Below are 22284 nucleotides of genomic sequence, written 5' to 3' on the forward strand. Positions count from 1 at the left end.
CTACCTAAATTACATAAAAATCATAAAGACCCCTCAATGAGACCCATAGTCCCAGGTAGAAGATGGGTAACTGAAAATGTATCTATTTGGTTAGAATATACTTTAAAACCATATACAGTCAAAATAATAGAAATTTTGAAAGATGCACAACAATTTTTGAAAGCTATAAATGATGCAGATATATGTGACAAACAAGTGTTAATGGTCACTCTAGATGTTGTTAATTTATTTACAGTGATAGAAAATGAATCTGGCATGAATGCTGTTTGTGAACTATGTAAAGAAATGGGTGAATCAAATGATAGGAAACTATTTACAATAAGAAAATGTTTAAATTTGGTTTTATCCAATAATGTATTTTTATGTAATAATAACATATATAGACAAACACAGGGGTTAGCCATGGGCACCCCCTGTGCCAATACATATGCAAATTTGGTTTTGTCATTTTGGGAGAGGCATTTTGTTCTAGGGGGCCAAAATAGATGGATAAAAAAATCTATTTCTTTATAGACGTTTTGTGGATGACGTTTTTATTTTATGGGAAGGGGAAAAAGTGAACTCCTACTTTTCATAGAATATTTGGAACATATCACTACTTTCTTTAAATTTTCTCTTACATGTTCAGATGAAGTTATAGATTTTTTGGATGTAAGAATTAAACAAGAAAGATCCGGTTTTGTTACTTCCTTGTTCCGGAAAGAGAGTTGGAAAAACAATTCACTTACTTATGACAGTATGCATCCTAGACATACATATAAGAACATATTAAGAGGTCAGATAAGCAGAGTCTCAAGGTTATGTACTAAAGAGTGATTTTGAAGAAGAATTGATGAATATGGAACATATCTTTAGAAACAGAGGCTATAATGAGAAGTTATTAGTAAGTGAATTATGTCAAGGTAACGCCCATAGAAAATCTAAACCCACATTTAAGTCAAATCCATCAGAGAATACCACATCCCACAATGCCGAATCCTTCACAAATGCTTTCTATGGACATCTCCAAGAATGCATGGATCATGCAATCCCAAACAAATCCAAGTCCCTCTCCACCAAATGTAAGCGTCCTGTCTGGTGGACCTCAGCTATAAACAAATTGTATAACAAAAGAAGGAAGCTACTGCACGTCAGAGCGAAATCCCATGAAGGGAAGACATCTCTGATCAACATTAGCAGAAAACTACGTTCTCTCATAAAAACATCCAAGGCAAACTTTGAGAGAAAAATCGCTAAGGACACTAAAGATAACCACAAAGCCTTCTTCAGCTATGTTAGAAACCTGGGCAAAAACCCTCAGATATGCTCAGAGTTGGTTCACAACAACAAAAAATACACTGAACCCACAGATATTGCTAACATTCTGGCTGACAGGTTCAGTACAAATTTCTCGCCTCCTTCACCCCCAAAAGAAGAAATACTTATCCCAGCTGAATGTAATCTCCCTGTCATCTCAGATGTCCAAGTGAGAACCGCCCCAAACAAAGCAAAAAACACAGCATCAATGGGACCTGACGGTATCCCGGGGTGAGTGTTACGTGAACTCCAAGAGGAGCTAAACCCACACATAAAAATGCTATTTAACCTTAGCCTTACTTCGATATGTACCTGAACACTGGCGTGCAGCAACAGTGGTCCCACTCCACAAGGGGGGTGCCTCTACAGACCCTGGAAACTACCGCCCCATAAGCTTAACTAGCCTGGTCTGCAAAGCTATGGAAAGAATCATTATGGGACTCATAAACAGAGACATAGGGGACCTACAGACACTTGACCCCACCCAGTTCGGCTTTGTAAAGGGCAGATCCTGCCTTTTAAACCTGGTTGACTTTTTCGAAACAGTCACTAGAGCCATTGATGAGGGCAAAGCAGTCCATACAGCATACCTGGACTTGGCTAAGGCCTTCGACACAATACCCCACTCAGGCATCATAGATAAGCTAAACAGCTTAAAAGTAAACCCTTATGTCACTAGATGGGTTGCAAACTGGCTAAAGGACAGAACCCATAAAGTTAAAATCGCTGGAGCAATGTCAGACTCAAAGCCAGTCACAAGTGGTGTCCAACAGGGATCTGTCCTGGGACCCCTCTTGTTCGGCATTTATTTCTCAGATGTTAAAGCAAATATGGGAGGGCTGTGGCTGACACAGTTCGCAGATGACTGCAAACTAGGTGCCATAGTCGATACACCAGCAAACACACACATCTTACAAAAAGGCCTCACTGAAACGGACAACTGGTGCCGTAGTCACGGCCTTAAACTAAATGCCAAAAAATGTATAGTCATCCCTTTTGGAAAAAACAAGTACCCACAAAGTATCACATAGACAGCAACCCACTGAGTACAGAAAAAGTAATCAGAGACCTAGGGACCCAAGTAGATAGCGACCTCTCATTTGACACCCACGTTGCCAAAGTGGTTAGAAAAACATTCTACCTTGCACACCTCATCATGAAGGGATTCACATCCAGATCCAAGGATGTCATTGTACCCCTATATTCCTCCCTCATCAGTCCCATGATTGAGTACAATGCCCCATTTGGTATGTACCTCACCCGGCATTTGCAACAGCTGGAGAGACCACAAAAGTACTCACCAAAAGGATCAAGGGTCTCCAACATATGTCTTATTCTGCCAGACTAAAGAAACTTCAGCTCTATTCAGTAGCATACCGCCTGCTCAGAGGTGATCTCTGGCTGACGATCAAAGCCATGTCCAAGCAGGATCAGATGGACATGCTCCACCTCAAAAATCCAAATCCATCAGGACCACGAGAGCTAAAGACTTAAACCTCGCACAAGTATGAATAGGACATGCTGGAGGGATAGATTCATAACCCAGAGGCTTCCCATGCTTTGGAACAGGATCCCAGTTCATATTAGGCAGAGCCCCTCACTGACTCTCTTCAAGAGAAATCTTGATGAGTGGATGGGAGATCGTAAGTTTACCCCAGGGGTCACATCTGTGTCACTGCTAAACAGGGGCACAGTAAACTAATTCTATTATATAAGGGGACCTTCATTGTGTCACTACTAGACAGAGGCACAGTATTCTAGATTTATTCTGTACATTTTTGTACCATTTCATGGGGTGGCAAAAGCCACATCACTATGGCTAGGCTTACAAATGCCCCAGGGCAGATAGCCTAGTACTATACTATGAAACTATGAAACATGGTCAAATATTTGCACCCATTAGAATGACATTTATGTATAGTAATAATATACATGGAGTATGTGACATTATTAAGAAAAATTGGCATATACTTTTATCTGATGATAAAATAAAAGAAATAGTAGGGACAGAACCTAGATTTGGATTTAGAAGAAATAGAAATTTGAAAGACATCTTAACACAAGAAAAGAATAGTCAAAAGAAAAGGTCTGTTTGTCAAGTAGGTACTAAAATATGTGGGTCATGCAAAGCATGTCACCACATTAATAAAGAGACTGTTTTCAAGCATCCAGTAACAGGAAAATTATTTTATTTTAAAGCTAAAGCCAACTGTAGAACAAAGAACATAGTTTATTTAGGTGAGTGTCAGCAATGCACAGCGTTTTACCTGGGAAAAACAAATAATATGTTCAAAGTTAGAATTTTGCAACATCTGTCATGCATAAGAACTAAAAATATGCATAATGCACTTTATAAACATACAGAAATTAACAATGACCATCAGTTTAAATTTAGAGTAATCACTAATGTTTTTCCCAATATGAGAAGGGGCAGCTTAGTAGATGCCACTGAGAGATAGGAAGCAAGGTGGATAATTGAGCTTTTAGCCCATAGGACACCAGGACTAAATGAATTTGTTCCCATGAAACCCGCCCTCAAAGATAGGAGGGTGCAATATAAATTTTGATTGGCTGAAGTGATTTTAAACTAGATATTTAAATGTGTTTAGAATTGTTTTCTTTTATCTGAAGAAGGGCAGAGCCCAAAAGCGCTTATCTGTGTTTAATACTGCCTGTTTGTATTTGTTTTATCATATTAAATCAGTGTTTTATCGTTGGACAGTGGTGGTCTACATTGGTTTATTTGCAAAAGGATTTTTATGTACTTTGTGGACCTTTAGTCAGTTTTCCCACTTTATATTTTGAGCATGCTGTGTTGAATTTTTTTTGTCAGACTCCTGCATTGGCCTGTGTCGTAGATTTTACTATAGTGAAAGAGCCATATCCACTAATCTCCTTAATTCCATTTATGCTGCTTTCTATCTTGTCCTAGTAAGCAAACTGTTGGCAGTTGTGTTACAGTACAGTATATTTTTGAGGCTGCAACACATGTATTTCTGTGATGCACTGGGTATTAGAACATCATTGTAATGTCACAGCTACAGCTGCATTGTGTGCTTCCATCCTTTGGATGTTGTACAAGCCTCTCGTGTATTGGTGAAATATTGACAAGTTCCTTTGCAGTTATTTATTTAGATACAACAGGAAGTGTGTGTGATGTGCTTGTTTTTAGTTTGAGTTACTTAAAGTATAAGTGCCAAAGAGTTTTGTCAACTATTGTTTACATTCTTTGATAATAGCTACAAGGAAAATGAATAGCCTTCAGACAGAATTAGTCTGCATTTCGAATTAGTCTACATTTCGGCCAACATGTGGACCTTTTAATAGATTAAAAATTAGTAATGGGAACCTAGTCGGACATTCCCGGTCAACAAATGTTAAAATAAAAAAATAAATAAAAAAATAGTTAGTACAAGCTTTATTGGCCTAGAGAAATAAAGTCTTGGTTAGAACTCAGGTGACCCAAATTCAGCTAGTGATTCGGGCACCTATAGGAGCTGTCATGAGGGAAGAGAGGAACAGCTGCTAAGCCAGCTCCCCTCTGTTTGGGGATGAGTTTTCTACTTGGACACACACTATATGACAGAATCCTCAGTGGAGATGTGGGATCACGTAAAGGGCAGTTTCCAAGGTGGGCAGGGCCATTTGAGCAGATATCCATGGAGGTGTGCATGTACATTGTGGCAGCAAGCTGCATACCAATCCCTTGGACATGTCTGGCACACAAAGGGCAAGCTAGGACGTAATTACAAAAGCCAAGTCTGTAGCACTAGAATAATGCCTTTTACTATGGGTGCACTTGACTCTTATCCAAGAGGAACAAATGGGCTGTAGGGCTGTCACTGCTGGAGATTGGATAGATTTATAGATTGGCTAGGAGGGTAGGGTGTGATGGTCATTGATGTGGGAAGGTAATAAAACAGGTTGATAAAGCCAGAGAGGCCTCATTTCTTGCTAAGCTTATTCACTGCGCACACCACAGCTCTAATGCTCAGGATCTTAAATGTTCAGATCCACAAGTCTCCTTTGTATCTTTGTTTTATGTATGACATCAGGTTAGCCTGCATTTCATTTTGTTATGATATTTCATTCAAGCTTACAGTTATTTTGGGTTACTAGCTTCCTGAACTATGTCCTCAGTTGATTGATCATGTGCAGACATTTACAGATCTTAATTGTACTTAATTTGTTACTTTTGTTTACTAGGCTCCCGCTGCGAAGAGTGTGCCTCTGGTTACTTTGGAAATCCATCACAGCCTGGTGGCAAGTGCCAGCCTTGTCAGTGCAACAACAACATTGACATGACAGACAGAAGTGCATGTGACCGTCGCACAGGACAGTGTCTTAAATGTCTGTACAACACAGTGGGCAACCAGTGTGAGCAGTGCAAAATGGGATATTATGGTGATGCAAGACAGCGCAATTGCAGAAGTAAATAATACCGTTTTCTTAAGTTACTTTTAAGATATTGGACACTTTTTGTGTTTGCTGATAATTGTTTTGCAGTAAATGTATCCATTTCTTAGGACTACTTGCATTTGTAACATCTATCAATTTCCTTATTGGGCATACAGTAATAATTTAGTTAATTAAAAGCACTTTCTACCCTTTGAGATCTCCTGAAACATGTTAAGTTCTGTTTGCTGTTCCAGAAGCACTGCTGCTATGTAATGTGAGAGTGTTCAATCTCGCCGTTTGTTCTTACACACGGGTTCGGAGCCGATCCTCGGCTCCGACTCAGCCGCATAGCAAAGCTCTGCATCTTAGAGAAGCTCAAGACCAGGCTATATCCCACAATCCTCCCTGCCATTACCCAGATCTAGTTTGCCGCTGCAACGGGTCACATCGTTAAGAGAGCTTGGACCAGAGAAAACTGTTATTGACAGATAAGATAGTTATTTTTTGTTAAAAGTTCTTATAGTTCTATAGTTCTTATAGTTCTTATAGTTATTGAAAATTTAGTTTCTGATACTATAGTGTGTGTGTGTGTAGTGTAGTTAGTTTTTTTATAGGTTTCCCTTTGGGGCCTACCTTTCTATAACCTATAGCTATATTTTTTCCTCTTAATTATAGCTAGTGTTAAATTTTCTCTTTTTTACAGTGAAATTGTTTTTTGCTTATTATGTCTGAGAAAGCCAAGTCTGGTTTTAAAAGGTGTCAGTGTGGGCAGAAAATGTCCATCACTGACAACCACACTTCCTGCGTCTACTGTCTTGGCCCTCTCCACTTGCAAGAGGATTGCTCTATTTGCCATTCCTTCAGTGGGAGGGTCATGACAGATAGACGCAGGAAACTTATAGACAGGGGACTTCTTAAGCCTGCTTTCCAGGAGGCCTTGGACAAGTCTGACCAGGCTTCTAAGTCCTCGAAGGGGTCGAAGATGTCGGAGCCCATGTCATCGGCTCCGAGTTCATCTTCTAAAGTTCGTTCGCCGGTTCCACAGACTTCGGGGCCGAGCGTCGAACGTTTATCTCTCACTGAGCCCCAGGTCTTGGAACCAGTGTCGGAGCTACCACCACCTTCCATTCTTTGGTCGGTGCTATCTTCGGCCCCTTCGACCCGATCTTCCAGACCGTTATCCGATACTGATGTGGATCGTGTTGTGCAGAAACTTATGGAGAACACGGCCCTTTCCAAGTTGATTGCAGTTTCCTCCCAATTGGTGTCGAAACTAGAAGGCCTTCCCTTATCTCCAACAGGTCCTCCTTCGAGACCCATCCAGTCTTCGGAGCCGGAAGAGGATGAGCCGATGATAGTGGAGCCCTCGGTGCCGAAACCGTCCATTGCACGATTGACACCATTGACCTCGACTCCATCAGAACCTATAGGTGAGTCGCGGAGTCAACGTTCTCTCCTTGGTTCCGGGACCGAGAGTCGTACCGACCTTTCGGTGCCGACTCTCCCTCTCGGGGCCTCGGTGCAGATTGGCTCGGCTCCGTCCTCGGGGTCGAGACCCATGGGCCCCATGTCTGGGATTCTTCCATGTTCTTCGGAACCGGGGGAGTCCTCGACCCGAGGTTCAGGGGTTTTTGACATTATGAGGAAGGTTTTGTCTACACAGACAACCACTTCATCGGAGGCATCTTCTCCCTCCCCTAAGGAGCCGCTCTCTGTTTCTGTTCCCACGACACATCCATAGTGTGGAGCACCATTGTCTCAGCCATCCCCAGAGGGTGCCCCCTGTTCCTTGGAGGCCTCACCGGAATCCCCCTCCGATGAGGTTCCGAGGAAAAGATTGTGCAAGAGGAGGCACTTAGATTCCCCACAGGAATCTCTAACTTCTGACACTGACTTGGATGAGTCAGAGGGGTCCCCAAAATGCCCCTCTGAGGATGTCTCATTTGCGGACATCTTGGAGATTTTAAAACAGAGGGGTGATTGGCAGTCCCTAGCCCCCACTGAGGACGAGTCGGTGTTGCTGAAGGCTTTTGGTGCTCAACCTTCTACCTCCTGGGTTACTCTGCCCTTCGATGAGTTAATGGATTTGATTGCTCGAAGGGCGTGGGAGACACCGGACACAGTGGAACTGGTCCCTCGAAAACCAAGCAAATTTATTACCGCTCCCCAGGACAAGACTTATCTCACCAAAGGAGTCCCGGTTGACACTATGGTGGTGGCTGCAGCCACTAAAAAGGAGATGTCAGAGTCTTCCTCTTCTGTTCATCCTCCTAATAAGGATTCTAGGACTATGGACAGATACGGGAAGAGCGTTTTTAGTTCAGCGACTTTTTCCATGCTTTTGCTAAACTATTTGACACATTTTACACGTCTACAGAGGGATCTCATCAAGGACCTGGGAGATACCCTCCAGGGTAACACAGATGCTGCTGTTTCAGATAAGGTAACAGCACAGCTTAACACCCTTACCTCCATAGTGAACTCGTCCATGAGGCTCATCTCGTATGCAGCTGAAGGGTCGAGTAGAGCCGCAGCTTCAGCGATTGCTCTACGAAGACAATCCTGGATGCAGCTGTGCTCATTTGCGGAAGCCTTCAAGTCTTCCTTCGCCAACGCCCCCTTTGATGGTGCCACTCTTTTTGGGCCCAAAGTGAAAGAGACATTAACTCGGTGTGAGCAAGAAGGAAAGACTCTGTCTGCTGTCGGAGTCCATTTTTCCGTTCCATCTAGACCGTACCCCAAAGGGCAACGAGGCGGAAAAATGAAGTTCCGTAAAACTCTGGGATCTTTCCAAGCCACACAGAGTGACCCCCCCCCCAGAGGCAGAGGGGGGGCAGACATGGAAGACGTCGCCCCGGCAGCAGAGGGGGTCCGCAGAACCAAGGCGACAGGGATCCTATCCCTGGTAAGCCTTTCCAGCACTCCTGAATGGGGGCCTGACTGTCCTGCTCTGGAGGCAGTCGGGGGTCGCTTGGCTTTATACCCACAGGCCTGGCTAACTCTCACCTCAGACTCCTGGGTAAAAAGCATTGTAACCAGAGGATACAAAATCCCCTTTATGTCAACTCCACCCCAACAAAGAAGGTTTCCAGATGTGCCACCCTGTCTGCGAGGCCCAGCAGCAATAGAAATTTCAAAGCTGCTCAAAAAAAAGAGTCATTCAGCCAGTCCCGGCGGACCAAAAAGGATCCAGAACTTACTCAAGGTTCTTTTTAGTTCCAAAAAAGACAGGGGACTGGAGACCCATTTTGGATCTCAGCAATCTCAATACCTTCGTGAAGAAGGAAAAGTTCCGGACGACTGGATGTGCTCGATAGATCTCAAGGACACGTACTACCACATCAAGATGGCCAGACTGTCCAGAGATCACCTGCGCTTCCGGCTGGGAGCCAGTCATTTTCGATTTCGAGCCCTGCCCTTTGGGTATTCACCAAATGCATGGCAGTGATAGCGTCTCACTTGAGATGTCCAGGATTCCGGGTGTTTCCCTATCTGGACGACTGGCTCCTCACCGCCACCACCCAGTGTCGCCTCATACAAGCCAGAGACTATACAGTCAACCTTTGTTCCCACCTAGGGATTTCCATAAACTTCGAAAAATCTGCCTTACTGCCCACACAGCATATTTCATTCATCGGAGCAGACCTAGATACGCGCTTAACACTGGTATAGCTCCCTCAAGTAAGGGCTTCATCCCTCAAGGAACAGGTTCTTCTTCTACTGCAATGCAGGAAAGCCCCAGCCAAATTGGTGTTGAAGGTTTTGGGACTTATGGCAGTGTCCCTGATTGCAGTTCCTATGGGGAGATTGCACATGAGGCTTCTCCAATGGCTGCTGTTCACGCAGTGGTCGTTCCAGCAGTTACCCCTAACGCATGAGATTCTGATAACAGATTCTTGCAAGCGAGACCTCTCATGGTGGGTGTCCAGTCAGGATGTCACTATGGGTCGTCCATTTGTTCTACCGAATCTGACGGCCACGATAACCACGGACGCTTTTCTGATAGGGTGGGGGGGACTTTTTCAGGGAAGAACAGTCCAAGGGGAATGGTCCAACATGGAGTACAACCTGCACATAAATGTTCTGGAAATGAGGGCGGTGTTCTTGGCGTTGCAACACTTTCAAACCCTCCTACCTCTAGGAACAGTAGCAGTTCAGACAGACAACATGTCTGTAGTCTGGTACATAAACAAACAAGGGGGAACCAGATCTTACCCATTATGCAGATAGGCCATGAGAATTTGGCAATGGGCAGAGTCCACGGGTCGCTTTCTGATAGCAACACACATCCCGGGGTCATCCAACGTCATTGCGGACAGGTTGAGCAGAGCCATCCTGTTACCTCACGAGTGGTCCCTCAAACTACAGGTGGCGGAAAGAATTTTCCACAAATGGGGCCAGCCTTGCTGTGATCTATTCGCCTCCCCGATGAATACCAAATGCAGAAGCTATTTTGCCCTTCTACCCCCTCCAGGGGATGTCCCCAGGGACGCACTGATACACGATTGGCCCCTGGGTCTCCTATATGCATTTCCACCTACCCCCTTGATTCCCAAATTTCTTCAGAAAGCCATGAACCTGGAAAGGACAATTATACTCATAGCCCCATACTGGCCTCGACAGATATGGTTCCCCTTTCTTCGAGCCCATCAAACAGAGGAACCGTGGATCCTGGACCCAGTACCAGATCTACTGACACATTCGTCGGGAGTTCCTCACCCGTCTCTTCTATCTCTCAAACTAGCAGCTTGGCTGCTCCACTTCCCCGCCTAGCCAGGTCTGATCTACTTTCTCCGGCAGTTCAACGCATTTTGGTTGCCTCTCATAAGGCTTCCACTACAAAACTCTACAGGAGTAAATGGAAACGCTTTGTGTACTGGGCATCTAGCCAACACTTGGACCCCCTGGTTGCTCCTTTACATAAAGTTCTAGAATTTCTATCCATCCTTTTCCACGAAGGAGCCTCTACTTCCACACTAAGAGTACAGTTGGCGGCCATATCCAACTTCCATGTTGGTGAGGACGGTTCTTCTATTATGTCCCACAGGCTTTGTAAGGCTTTTATGAAAGGTTCCTTCCATCTTCAACCGCCCGTCTGAGACCCTTTATTCCCATGGAATTTAAATTTGTTATTGTCACAACTAATGTTGCCACCCTTCGAACCAGCCTCTTCTTGCCTCCTGAAGTTTTTGTCGTGGAAGACTCTTTTTCTTGTAGCGGTTACTTCAGCTCAGAGAGTGTCAGAGCTGCAAGCACTATCAATTAAACCACCTTACTTAATTTTCCACCCAGATAGAGTTTCCTTACGAACAAACCCGTCTTTCCTTCCTAAGGTATGTTCTGTCATAAATATTAATCAGTCCATTGAACTCCCTACTTTCTTCAAAAACCATACCAGCAAGTTGGAATATATGCTGCACAAGTTAAATGTCCACAGACAGCTAAGATTTTATTTGGACAGGACTAAGGATTACAGAAAAACAGATCAACTTTTTGTTGCATTTGCAGACAATAAAAAGGGCATGGCAGTTACAAAACGTACGCTTTCTAAATGGCTTACTGATTGTATAGCCTTTGTGTATTCTAAGTTGAATCAGGCCTTGCCCACCAAACCTAAGGGCCATTCTACTAGATCCGTTTCCACTTCCTTGGCTCATGCAGCTCGCCTGCCTTTGGACACAATTTGTACAGCAGCCACGTGGTCTAAACCACATACTTTCATCGCTCATTATAGAGTTGACAAAGCCTCCAAAGACAGGACGTCTTTTGGTTCCACTGTGCTCAGGAACGTTCTTCCATGAGTGACTCAGGGTGACGGAGCTAGGGACGCTACCCGTGTGTAAGAACAAACGGCGAGATTGAACACTCTCACATAAAGAAGTTATGTTCTTACCATAACGTTCCATGTGGAGTGTTCATCTCGCCTTTGTTCTTACACCCCCCCCCTTCCCTCCCTCACGTGTTTGGAAGAACGAGTAGGACTAGAGTCTGGTCCACATGTCTTTACTTCTTCCGGGTATATTGCCTCTTACCTCATGGGGTATATTTCGTTACCCTTTAGTTAATTTGTCAGTGAGATAGTGTCTCTGAATTTTTGTGGCGGTATGTAGCCTTAGCACCTCAGGTTTATTGTTAGTCTGGTTTGCTTGCAAACTAGATCTGAGTAATGGCAGGGAGGATTGTGGGATATAGCCTGGTCTCGAGCTTCTCTAAGATGCAGAGCTTTGCTATGCGGCCGACTCGGAGCCGAGGATCGGCTCCGAACCTGTGTGTAAGAACAAAGGCGAGATGAACACTCCACATGGAACGTTATGGTAAGAACATGACTTCTTTTTTGGTGATGTTGCTTAGGCACCTTATGTTGCCGCAAAGTCAAGATGGCCAAATTGTCAGTGGCATTTTTTCATGGAATGCCGTATATTTATTCCTTGTTTTCCCCTCCCTCAAAACACACACACACACACTCATAAATGGACAAGTTCTCCACCATAACCACTGCAATGTTTGCTGATGGGAATTAGAAGTATGCCATGCACCATAGGTCACTCCTCCTTCCAGCCTTAGGAAGCAACCATTCTGAAGTAGTTAACTTCATCAACCTGTGGGTATCGGATCCGAGCCGGCAGCTTTATTCTGCTAAGATCCGAGCTCCAAGCTCCTCCCTCTTACCCATAACCCCCTACCATCCTTCTCTGTCCTCAGATCTCGTTTGCTGCAGCTTATTCAAGCACCTAGAACGAGTTCCAGGCGTAGGGTTTTGTGAGTTTTTGAACAAAATTTCCTCTGTTTTTTACCTAGTTTTTAGTTTAATTGTTAACGAGTGAGTGTTGTTTCCTTTTGTAGTTGATTTAGCTAATTTTTGTTGCTAAAGCTTTATATATTTTCAATTACTCTAGTCTCCCTCTTCCCATGTGTGAAGGTGTGTTTGGGTTAGGCCCTTTTACAACTATGGCCGAGGCCCCTAAAACTTTCTTTTCTAAATGCACAGAGTGTGGCCATAAGCTATCCCCAGCGGATGGCCACACTCAGTGTGTTATCTGCTTTGGGGTTGATCATCTTTCTTCGGGCTGCACAATTTGTGCAGCCTTCAACCCCAGGGCTTTGAGGGATAGGAGGTCGAAGTTGATTCTGGCGGGACTTCTGCCCCCGGACTCAGCTTCGTCCTCTTCTCCCTCGGTGGCACCAGCTGCTACCGCAGTGGTGCCACCTTCCATCCCTGCTCCCCTGGCCGGGACTCACCCTCCCACTAAGGCTCAGGAGGAGAGGGAATCTAAGAGGGTGAGAAAAAAGGACAAGCAACACAAGTGGTGAGCCGAAGCTTCTAGTCTCTCCTAGGGCCTCCGGGCCTTCTCCTTCCCGGCTCCATTCACCCCGTTTTTCCCCGGGGCCGGAGGAGGAGGTGACCCAGTCGCCTTCGAGGTCTTCGAGGCGTCACTCCAGGCCTGCCTCGTTGGCCTCGTCAAGATCAACAAGAAGCTTGTTAGATGCAGATATGGACCGGATGATGCGTAGGTTTCTCCAGGCCCAACTGCAGATGGGAGTGATCCTGCCTCCCCCCCCCCCCCTGGGGGGGAGCTCAACCCCCTTTTTCGCCCCAATTGCTCCTTCTCCGACCCACTTCTGGGGTTCAGAGCCATCGGATCCAGGCAGCATCGGAACCGGGGGAGGCTCGGCGCCGATAGTACACCCTTCTTCAGCTCCGACCGCACCCTCGAGCTTGTCAGGTCCCATTTCGGATCCAAGCTCTCGGAGCCGTGAGCTGAGCTTCGGATCCAGAGGTGTTAGTGTGTCTTCGGCTCCGTCTCGGTCGGAGCACACTGGCCCTTCGGATCCAACTGCATCGGCTCCGGTCTGCACCTCAGATCCGAAGGGGCTGCTCACGGAGCTTAGAGAGAGCAGTTCTCCTTCGGCATTCGATGTTGTGGAGAGGATCTTTTCGAGGGACTCGAGGCCCCAGGCTCCTGCTGCAGTTCCACCCATCACTCCCTCTCAGATGGGCCTACCTTCCATCACCCGGCCCCAGGGACAGCCTGTGCCTACGTCCCAGATGGTTCCCTTAGTGGAACAGGATGTGGTTGGTGAGGCATCCTCGGACAGCCCCCCCGAGGAGGTTCCTCACAAACATAAGTGCAAGAGGAGGCACTTGAACTCACCTGAGTCCCTGACAGAGGACACAGACTTAGAGGAAGGGGAAGGTTCCCCAAGGTCACCCCCCGAGGACGTCTCCTTCGGAGACATTATGGAAATGCTTCGTATTAGAGGGGGGTGGTCAGCCCAAAAGCCTTCCTCCGATGAGTCTGTGTTTCTGGAGGCGTTTGACGCAGGCCCATCTACCTCTTGGGTGTCTCCTCCTGCCAATCCCCTGGTAGATCTGATCACTACCAGGGCATGGAAGGAACCGGACACTGTGGAGCCCATTCCAAAGAGACCTGACAAAATTCTTAGTCCACCCACAGATAGGACGGTTTCGAGCAAGGCTGCTCCAGTAGATGCCATGTTGGTGGCGGCTGCCACCAAGAAGGAACTGGCCCAGGAGAGTTCCTCAGTTCATCCTGCTGACAAGGAGTCTCGGACGATGGACCGCAAAGGGAAGCGGATGTTTGCTTCAGCCACCTTCTCTGTAAGGTTGCTGAACTACATGGCACATGTGATACGACTCCAGTGGGATCTCATCAAAGAATACGCAGGGTCGCCCCCAGAGACCATGTCGGCCGAGGATAAGAAAGTATTCTCAGCCCGAATGGCCACTCTTAAGTCCATTTCGAACACATCTATGCGTCTCCTTTCCCATGCCATGGAAGGAGCCGCTAGAGCTAGCGGAGTGGGCATTGTCTTATGGCGGCATGCTTGGCTCCGCCTCTGCGACTTTGCAGAACCCTTCAAGGCGTCCTTCGCAAATGCCCCTTTTGACGGCTCTTTGCTGTTTGGCAAGACCGTCCGCGACACGCTGGTCCAGAGCGAGAAAGACGGGAAGACGTTGTCTGCTGTCGGGATCCGCTTCTCGGCTCCCCAGAGGTCCTTCTCCAGGAACCAAAGGGGACAAAAGAAGATGTGGTTCCGGAAATCTCAACAGTCCCATTTTGCTCCGGACCCCTCGTCCTTCAGAGGCAGAGGAGGACAGGGTAGACGCCGGCCTAGAGGCAGAGGGGGACCGAAGAATTTCGGGTCGAGAGAACCCTTTTCGGATCGGCCCGTGCAGCAACCCTGAGGGGTTACCCGGCTGCTCCACTCTGGAGGCAGTTGGGGGGCACTTCTCGAGGCACCTAGCAGTTTGGGAGTCAATTACAATGGATCGCTGGGTGCTTTGAATCATATCCAGAGGTTACACTATCCCTTTTCTGAATCATCCTCTCAGACCCTGGAGCCTCCCCGATGTCCCACCCAATCAAAGGGAGGCAGCAGCCACAGAAATAAAGCAGCTGCTAGAAAAAAGAGCAATCCAGCCCATCCCCCAAGACCAGTCCGGATCAGGCTTCTACTCCAGGTTCTTTTTGGTGCCAAAAAAGACGGGGGACTTGAGACCAATCCTCGACATGTCCCTTCTGAACCTAGCGGTCGCCAAAGTAAAATTCCGGATGGTCACCATTCAATTCATTCTCCCACTCCTACAGGAGAACGACTGGATGTGCTCTATAGACCTCAAGGATGTGTACTACCACATTTTGATGGACAGACGATCCAGGAGGTTTCTCCGCTTCCGGCTGGGAGCCAGTCACTATCAGTTCAGGATCCTTCCCTTTGGTCTCACCACAGCCCCCAGGGTGTCCACCAAAGTGATGGCAGTTGTAGCGACCCACCTGAGGCTTCAGGGAATACAGGTCTTTCCGTACCTAGACGACTGGCTCCTCACCGCCCCCACCAGGCATCTACTCTGTTCAGCCAGGAATTACTTCCGTCACTTGGCCTCTCATCCGGGAATTTCTATCAGTCTCAAGAAATCCTCCCTTCAGCCAATTCAGACCTTAGATTTCATAGGGGCCAGGGTAGATACAAACCTGTTGAGGGCCTTCCTAACTCCGGACAGGCTTCGAACTTTGACATTCCATGTGATGGCTCTCTTACAATCCCCAGCCCCCCCAGCAGAATTGGTCCTGAGGGCATTAGGTTCCATGGCAGCTGCCATCAATCTTTCACCATTGGCTTGTCTAAACATGAGGGTCCTGCAATGGACATTGCGCGTCCAATGGTCCATCCTGCAACATCCGCTAAGTACGGCTATCCCCTCAGCAATGCTTGCAAGAGGTCCCTATTCTGGTGGATCCAGTCCTCGGATCTCCGGGATGGGCGCCCCTTTTCTTTGACCCCACCCCAAGTTACAGTGACCACTGATGCTTCTCGCCTCGGGTGGGGAGGGTATTGCATGGGCAGAACCATCCAAGGCATGTGGACACACTCAGAGACCTTGTTGCACATCAATGTCCTAGAGATGAGGGCAGTGCTTTTAGCATTGCAAGCACTCCAGGCCCTTCTTCCCTTAGGGATAATTGCGATTCAATCAGACAACATGTCAGTAGTCTGGTATATCAACAAATGGGGAACCAGATCCTATCCGCTGTGTCGAGAGGCCATGAGAGTTTGGGAATGGGCGATCACCACCAACTGCTTTCTCATAGCAACGCACATTCTGGGTCGGTCCAACATTTTGGCAGACAAGCTGAGTCGAACCGTCCTCTCGCCTTACGAGTGGTCTCTGAACCCGAGAGTAGCGAAGCAGATCTTCTTCAAGTGGGGTCAACCTTGCTGCGATCTTTTCACGTCGCCTTCAAACGCAAAGTGCAGCGAGTACTTCGCTCTACTTCCCCCACCAGGGGAATCCCCCAGAGACGCTCTAGTCCATGCTTGGCCATCCGGTCTATTTTATGCTTATCCACCTCTTCCCCTCATGGTAAGATTCTTGCAGAAAGCTCGTCGGTTGAAGAGCAGAGTGATCCTCATAGCCCCATTCTGGTCTCATCAAACGTGGTTCCTTTGCCTATGGTCTCATCTGGTCAATCCTCCATGGATTCTGGATCCCACTCCGGATCTGATTTCTCACCCCCTGGAGTTGACAACTCCAAACCTGGACAATCTCAAGCTCACATCTTGGTTGATCCAGTTCCAATCATAGCTAGGACTCCTGGTATCTCCTCTTCTGTTAAAGCTATTCTAGTTGCCGCTCATAAACCTTCTACCAGAAAGGTCTATAAGAGCAAATGGAAACGTTTTTCGATCTGGGCGGAACATACACATATGGATCCCTTTTCAGCCCCGATACCAGCTGTATTAGAGTTTTTGTCACACTTATTTGATCAAGGTGCCAGCTCCTCCACCGTCAAAGTCCAATTAGCAGGAATTTCACACTTTCATGTGGGAAGTGATCTTGGTTCATTAGCTTCTTCCAAGATCTGCAAAACATTCGTAAAAGGTACTTTCCTATTAAGGCCTCCTGTGAAGGATGCAGTTCCTCCATGGGATTTAACCCTTGTTCTTCAGGCTCTTACTGGCCCCCCCTTTGAACCTGCAGCTTCGGTGGACCTTAAATACTTATCTTGGAAGACGGCTTTTCTCATTTGCCATCACTTTGGCTAGAAGTGTTTCAGAGCTTCACGCCCTTTGCGCCAAACCTCCATATCTGGTCTTCCATAAAGATAGAGTTTCCCTCAGGACCAATCACTCCTTCTTACCTAAAGTCGCCTCTGAGTCCAACATTAATCAATCTATCAATTTACCAGTGTTTTTCCCGAATTATCAAAACAAAGGTGAATACAAATTATACTCTTTAGATGTGCACAGACAATTGAGGTTCTATTTACACAGGACTGCTGGTCATAGAAAATCTGAGCAACTCATTGTATCCTTTGCTAAACCCTTTTTAGGCAAACCTGTGTCAAAAGTTACATTGTTCAGATGGATTTCACAATGTATACTTCTTGCATATAAGAGTTCTGGCTGACCACAACCTGTTGGAGTTCACGCCCATTCTACTCGATCGATTTCAGCTTCTGCTACTTTTTGGTCAAGGGTGTCCTTGGATGATATTTGTTCTGCAGCCACTTGGGCTTCATCCCATACCTTTATTACACATTACAACCTGGATTTAATTTCCAGAGGAAGGACGTCCTTTGGCTCTGCAGTGCTCCGGAATATTCTTCCATGAGGACCTCCCAAGTTTAGGTAGCTGGGGACTCTGTCCCACAGGTTGATGAGCAAATGAAGTTAACTACTTCAGATAAAGAAGTTATGTACTTACCATAACGTTCCATCTGAGTAGGTAACTTCATTTGTCAGCAACCAACCCCTCCTCCGTCCCCCTAACCTGTAGTTCGTCCATTTTAGGATCTTGTGTTCTCTGTACCAGATGACATCAGGTTAGGATGTTTAGTTGATCCTGATTGTAGTAGTTTATAAGGCTAAGCAAACTATATCTGAGGACAGAGAAGGATGGCAGGGGGTTATGGGTAAGAGGGAGGAGCTTGGAGCTCGGATCTTAGCTGAATAAAGCTGCTGGCTTGGATCTGATTCGGATCCAATACCCACAGGTTGCTGACAAATGAAGTTACCTACTCAGATGGAACGTTATGGTAAGTACATGACTTCTTTGTGCTTCAGGTGTTCCTTTTGTTATTGTCTTTAGCTCCACATGTGCAATCCTGCTTTGTTGTTTCAGTGCTTGTAGTGTATCCATGGTAGTAATTGTCTGCCTTTTATTATAGTCAATGCATTTCTCATGAGAGATACAATAAAAAGAACACTATCTTTCACTTTTCTGGTGCATTGCAATCTCACTGACGACACTTTCTATTTTTGCTCTATTTCAGAATGCACATGCAACTTCCTTGGCACAGACCGCAGTCAGTGTGCAACACGTGATGACTGTTTGTGTGATCGATCCAGTGGTCAGTGTCAGTGCTTACCAGGAGTCATTGGTCAACACTGCGACCTCTGCGCTCCTAATTTCTGGAACTTGGCCAGTGGGAAAGGATGTCTGCCATGCAACTGTGATCCACAGAATTCAATGATCTTAAATTGCAATGAGGTAGGCATTGAAGAGCTTACCTTTTCTCAGCTATGGCTACAACATAAGACACAGCAAAACTGATGGTCCATATCAACGTATGTTGTATTTGTTTGTAAGAAGCTGATGTATAGATCTTGCAGCAGATTATTTCCCTTCAGATTTTTGTTTCTTAAAACTTTCATTACCTCATACTCTTACAATTGTATTTGTTCAACATTCAGTTTCTGACATAAAGTCATGGTTTATAAATGCATAATGTTAAGTTGTCAATCTCGACTTCATTCTTGCTGGATGGGTTCGGAGCCGATCCTCGGCTCCGACTCGGCACTTGCTAAGCTCGAAAGCTAATTTTACCAGCTCGAGGCAACCCAATATCCCATGATGCAAGGCGGAGATTACTCAGATCTCGTTTGCCGCTTCGCTAACGAGGTGCCTTCTTTTACCAACTCTTGGTGAGTGAACTTTTCAGAGACTTTTCGTCTACCCCCTTTACTTTATATATATATATATTATATTGTTGTTAATTATCGACTCACCTTAGCCCTATTCCCGTCAGTGTTCCCTTCTTTTTGACTAAATATTCCCTTGTCCCTAGTCAGGCCTTAGGCCTTCCCCTCCCTAAATTTTTTCCTGTCAGGGATTGTTTGTGTGTGACTGTGTGTTTTCCCTGGTTAATTTAATTTAATTAATTTAATTTAATTTGTTGGACTGAGGGTTTTTTGTGTGTGATTGTGTTACTGTTGTTCATCGACACAGTTATGTCGAAGGACACTAAGGTCTCAGGCTTCAAGAAGTGTGACTCGTGCTGTCAGAAGATGTCTCTGACAGACAGTCACACTTCTTGTGTTTATTGCCTGGGACCTTCGCACCTGCAGGACTCTTGTGCTATCTGTCATGCTTTCAGCCCAAGAGTCCTGCAGGAACGAAAAAATAAACTCATATTAAGGGGCTTATTAAAGCCCGAGAGCTCCCCGACTAAGTTGGTGCCGGGGAAGCCCTCGAAAACTGTTAAGCCTTCGGCTCAAGCTTCTAAGCCGTCGGCTTCAGGTCCTTCCTCACCAGGCTCGAGATCGGCTCCGGCTGGAGCTGATCTTTCCATGCCAGTCTCGGTATCGGCTCCATCCGGCGCCGATACTACCAGATCCAGACACTCAATGTCGGCTCCGGCTGGAGCCGACGTATCTTCGGCTCCGATGGCTCCATTGATCTCAAAAAAAGAGATCTCGATCCCCTTCAGTGGAATCCATACATTCGGCTCCGAGATCACCTTTGCTCTCGGAGCGGAGCCATCGGAGCCGATCTTCTCGGTCATCCAGGCTATCTGATCACGACCTTGAGAGAGTGGTGAGTAGACTATTAAAGTCTCAGGCATTGGCCCAAATACTCCATAGCCCATCTCAACAGACGGTAGCTATATCACATCCACCGAGCATTCCTCCTCCGACTCTCTTACAGAGTTCGGGCGAGCTCCTCGGAACCGGTACCGTTGTGACTTCGGAGCCGATACCACCCCTTTCGGCTCCGTCATCCTCGGCTCCGATTTCCTCCTTGAGACCTTCATTGGAGGGATCCGGGCGTCTAGTCTCTCTCATCGGCTCCGAGGGGGCGAGTGGCATCGGACCCTTGTCCGACCCCGTTCTCCCTCTCGGAGCTTTGGCGTTGGTGAGCTCGGCCCCGACATCTGCCTCGGAGCCTTCCCTCTCGGTGAGGCCTGGGGTTCCTATCTCTTCGGAGAGGGAACTTTCTGGTCTCTCTGACGGGGGAGCCTTCGAGGTGATGAGGAGTGTACTAGCCCCCGGGCTTAGTCAACGGACAGTTCCATCAGCTCCTCCCACTACAGTGCCTGCTGACGTCTCTTCCCACTCTCTTGCTCCCGACCCAGAGATCCAACGGCTCAGGTTTCCCCATTGGGACTATCTTCCTCTTCCGAGGCTTCTCCTGATCCGTCAGGAGAACCCCCGCGTAAGAGGACATGTAAGAGGAAACATTTAGACTCCCCTGAGTCTACTACATCAGATACTGACTTGGATGAGTCGGAGGGATCCCCAAGGTCCTCCTCTGAGGATGTCTCATTTTCAGACATCCTTGAAATCCTTAAACAGAGGGGGAACTGGCCCTCCCTTAATCCCTCCGAGGACGAGTCAGTATACCTTGAGGCGTTCGGATCTCAATCCTCCACCTCCTGGGTGTCTCCGCCTATCGACCCTCTCATGGATGTAGTGGCTCGGAAGGTGTGGATGGCTCCAGATTCGGTGGAACCTATCCCTAGGAGACCTTAAAAATTTATTACTGCCCCACAAGATAGACAATATTTGACAAAGGGTGTCCCAGTTGATGCCATGGTGGTGGCTGCTGCCACCAAGAAGGAATTAGCTGATCCTACAGTACCTGTCCATCCTCCTAATAAAGATTCTAGGACTATGGATAGGTATGGTAAGCGGATTTTTTCTTCAGCGACTTTTGCTATGAGATCGCTGAACTACTTATGCCACTTCACCCACCTTCAAAGAGATGTTCTTAAAGAGTTGGGAGAAGTTTTACAGGATCCATCAGCTGCTGGGTCTCAGGATAAGATTAGCTCACAGCTAGGAATCCTTAACTCTATTGCTAACTCCTCCATGTGGCTCATTTCTTATGCAGCCGATGGAGCGAGTAGGGCTGCAGGCACAGGAGTGGCTTTTAAGGCATCAGTCCTGGATAAGCCTTTGTAATTTTGCAGACCCCTTCAAGGCGTCTTTCACAAACTCCCCCTTTGATGGCTCGACCTTGTTCGGTCCTCAAGTGAAAGACACTTTGACTAGATGCAAACAAGATGGCAAGACTCTTTCTGCTGTAGGAGTCTGTTTCTCCACCCCTTCTAGACCTTACCCTAAAGGACAGAAGGGAGGGAAAATGTGGTTCCGCAAATCTCAAGGAGTCACGCCTGACGCACAAAGTCAGTTTACCCCCAGAGGCAGAGGGGGTAACAATAATAGACGCCGCCCTAGGGGCAGAGGTGGTCCGCAGAATCAGGGTAGCAGAGAGCCTCTTTCTGACAAACCCTTCCAGCATCCTTGAGATGTTGCCCGATTGTCCGCCTTCGGAGGCAGTCGGGGGGAAAACTATCGCTGTACCCAATAGCCTGGCTTTCCCTTTCTCAAGACAAATGGGTACAGTCAATTATATCCGAGGGTTACAAAATTCCCTTTATTCAAACCCCAATTCAACAAAAGGGAACCCTTCCAGACGTTCCACCTGGTCTAAGGGAATTAGCAGTACTAGAAATATCAAAACTGCTAGTAAAAAGAGCCATCCAGCCAGTCCCAGCGGACCAAATAGGATCCGGAATCTACTCAAGGTTCTTTTTAGTTCCAAAAAAGACAGGAGACTGGAGACCAATATTAGATCTCAGCAAACTCAACAAGTTTGTAAAGAAATCAAGATTCCGGATGGTCACGCTTCAGTCCATTCTGCCCTTTCTGGGCAAGGACAATTGGATGTGCTCAATAGATCTTCAGGATGCGTACTACCAAATAAAAATTCACAGATGCTCCAGAAGATTTCTCTGCTTCCGGCTGGGGACCAGTCACTTCCAATTCAGAGCCCTGCCCTTT

At 46.7% G+C, this 22284-nt stretch overlaps 1 protein-coding gene across 1 annotated transcript in view; it reads left to right on the forward strand.

The window, feature by feature from the left end:
• The window catches only part of LAMB2 (laminin subunit beta 2), a 3750789-nt gene that overhangs the window by 3012686 nt on the left and 715819 nt on the right, over positions 1-22284 (forward strand). The window contains exons 21-22 of the mRNA XM_044078730.1: positions 5503-5727; positions 18492-18709. Coding sequence (XP_043934665.1) covers positions 5503-5727; positions 18492-18709 — 443 coding nt within the window. The remainder of the gene's footprint in view (positions 1-5502; positions 5728-18491; positions 18710-22284) is intronic.

The sequence above is a fragment of the Protopterus annectens genome, chromosome 7.part1, assembly GCF_019279795.1.
Source record: "Protopterus annectens isolate FY-2018-M chromosome 7.part1, PAN1.0, whole genome shotgun sequence".
Lineage (NCBI taxonomy): Eukaryota > Metazoa > Chordata > Ceratodontiformes > Protopteridae > Protopterus > Protopterus annectens.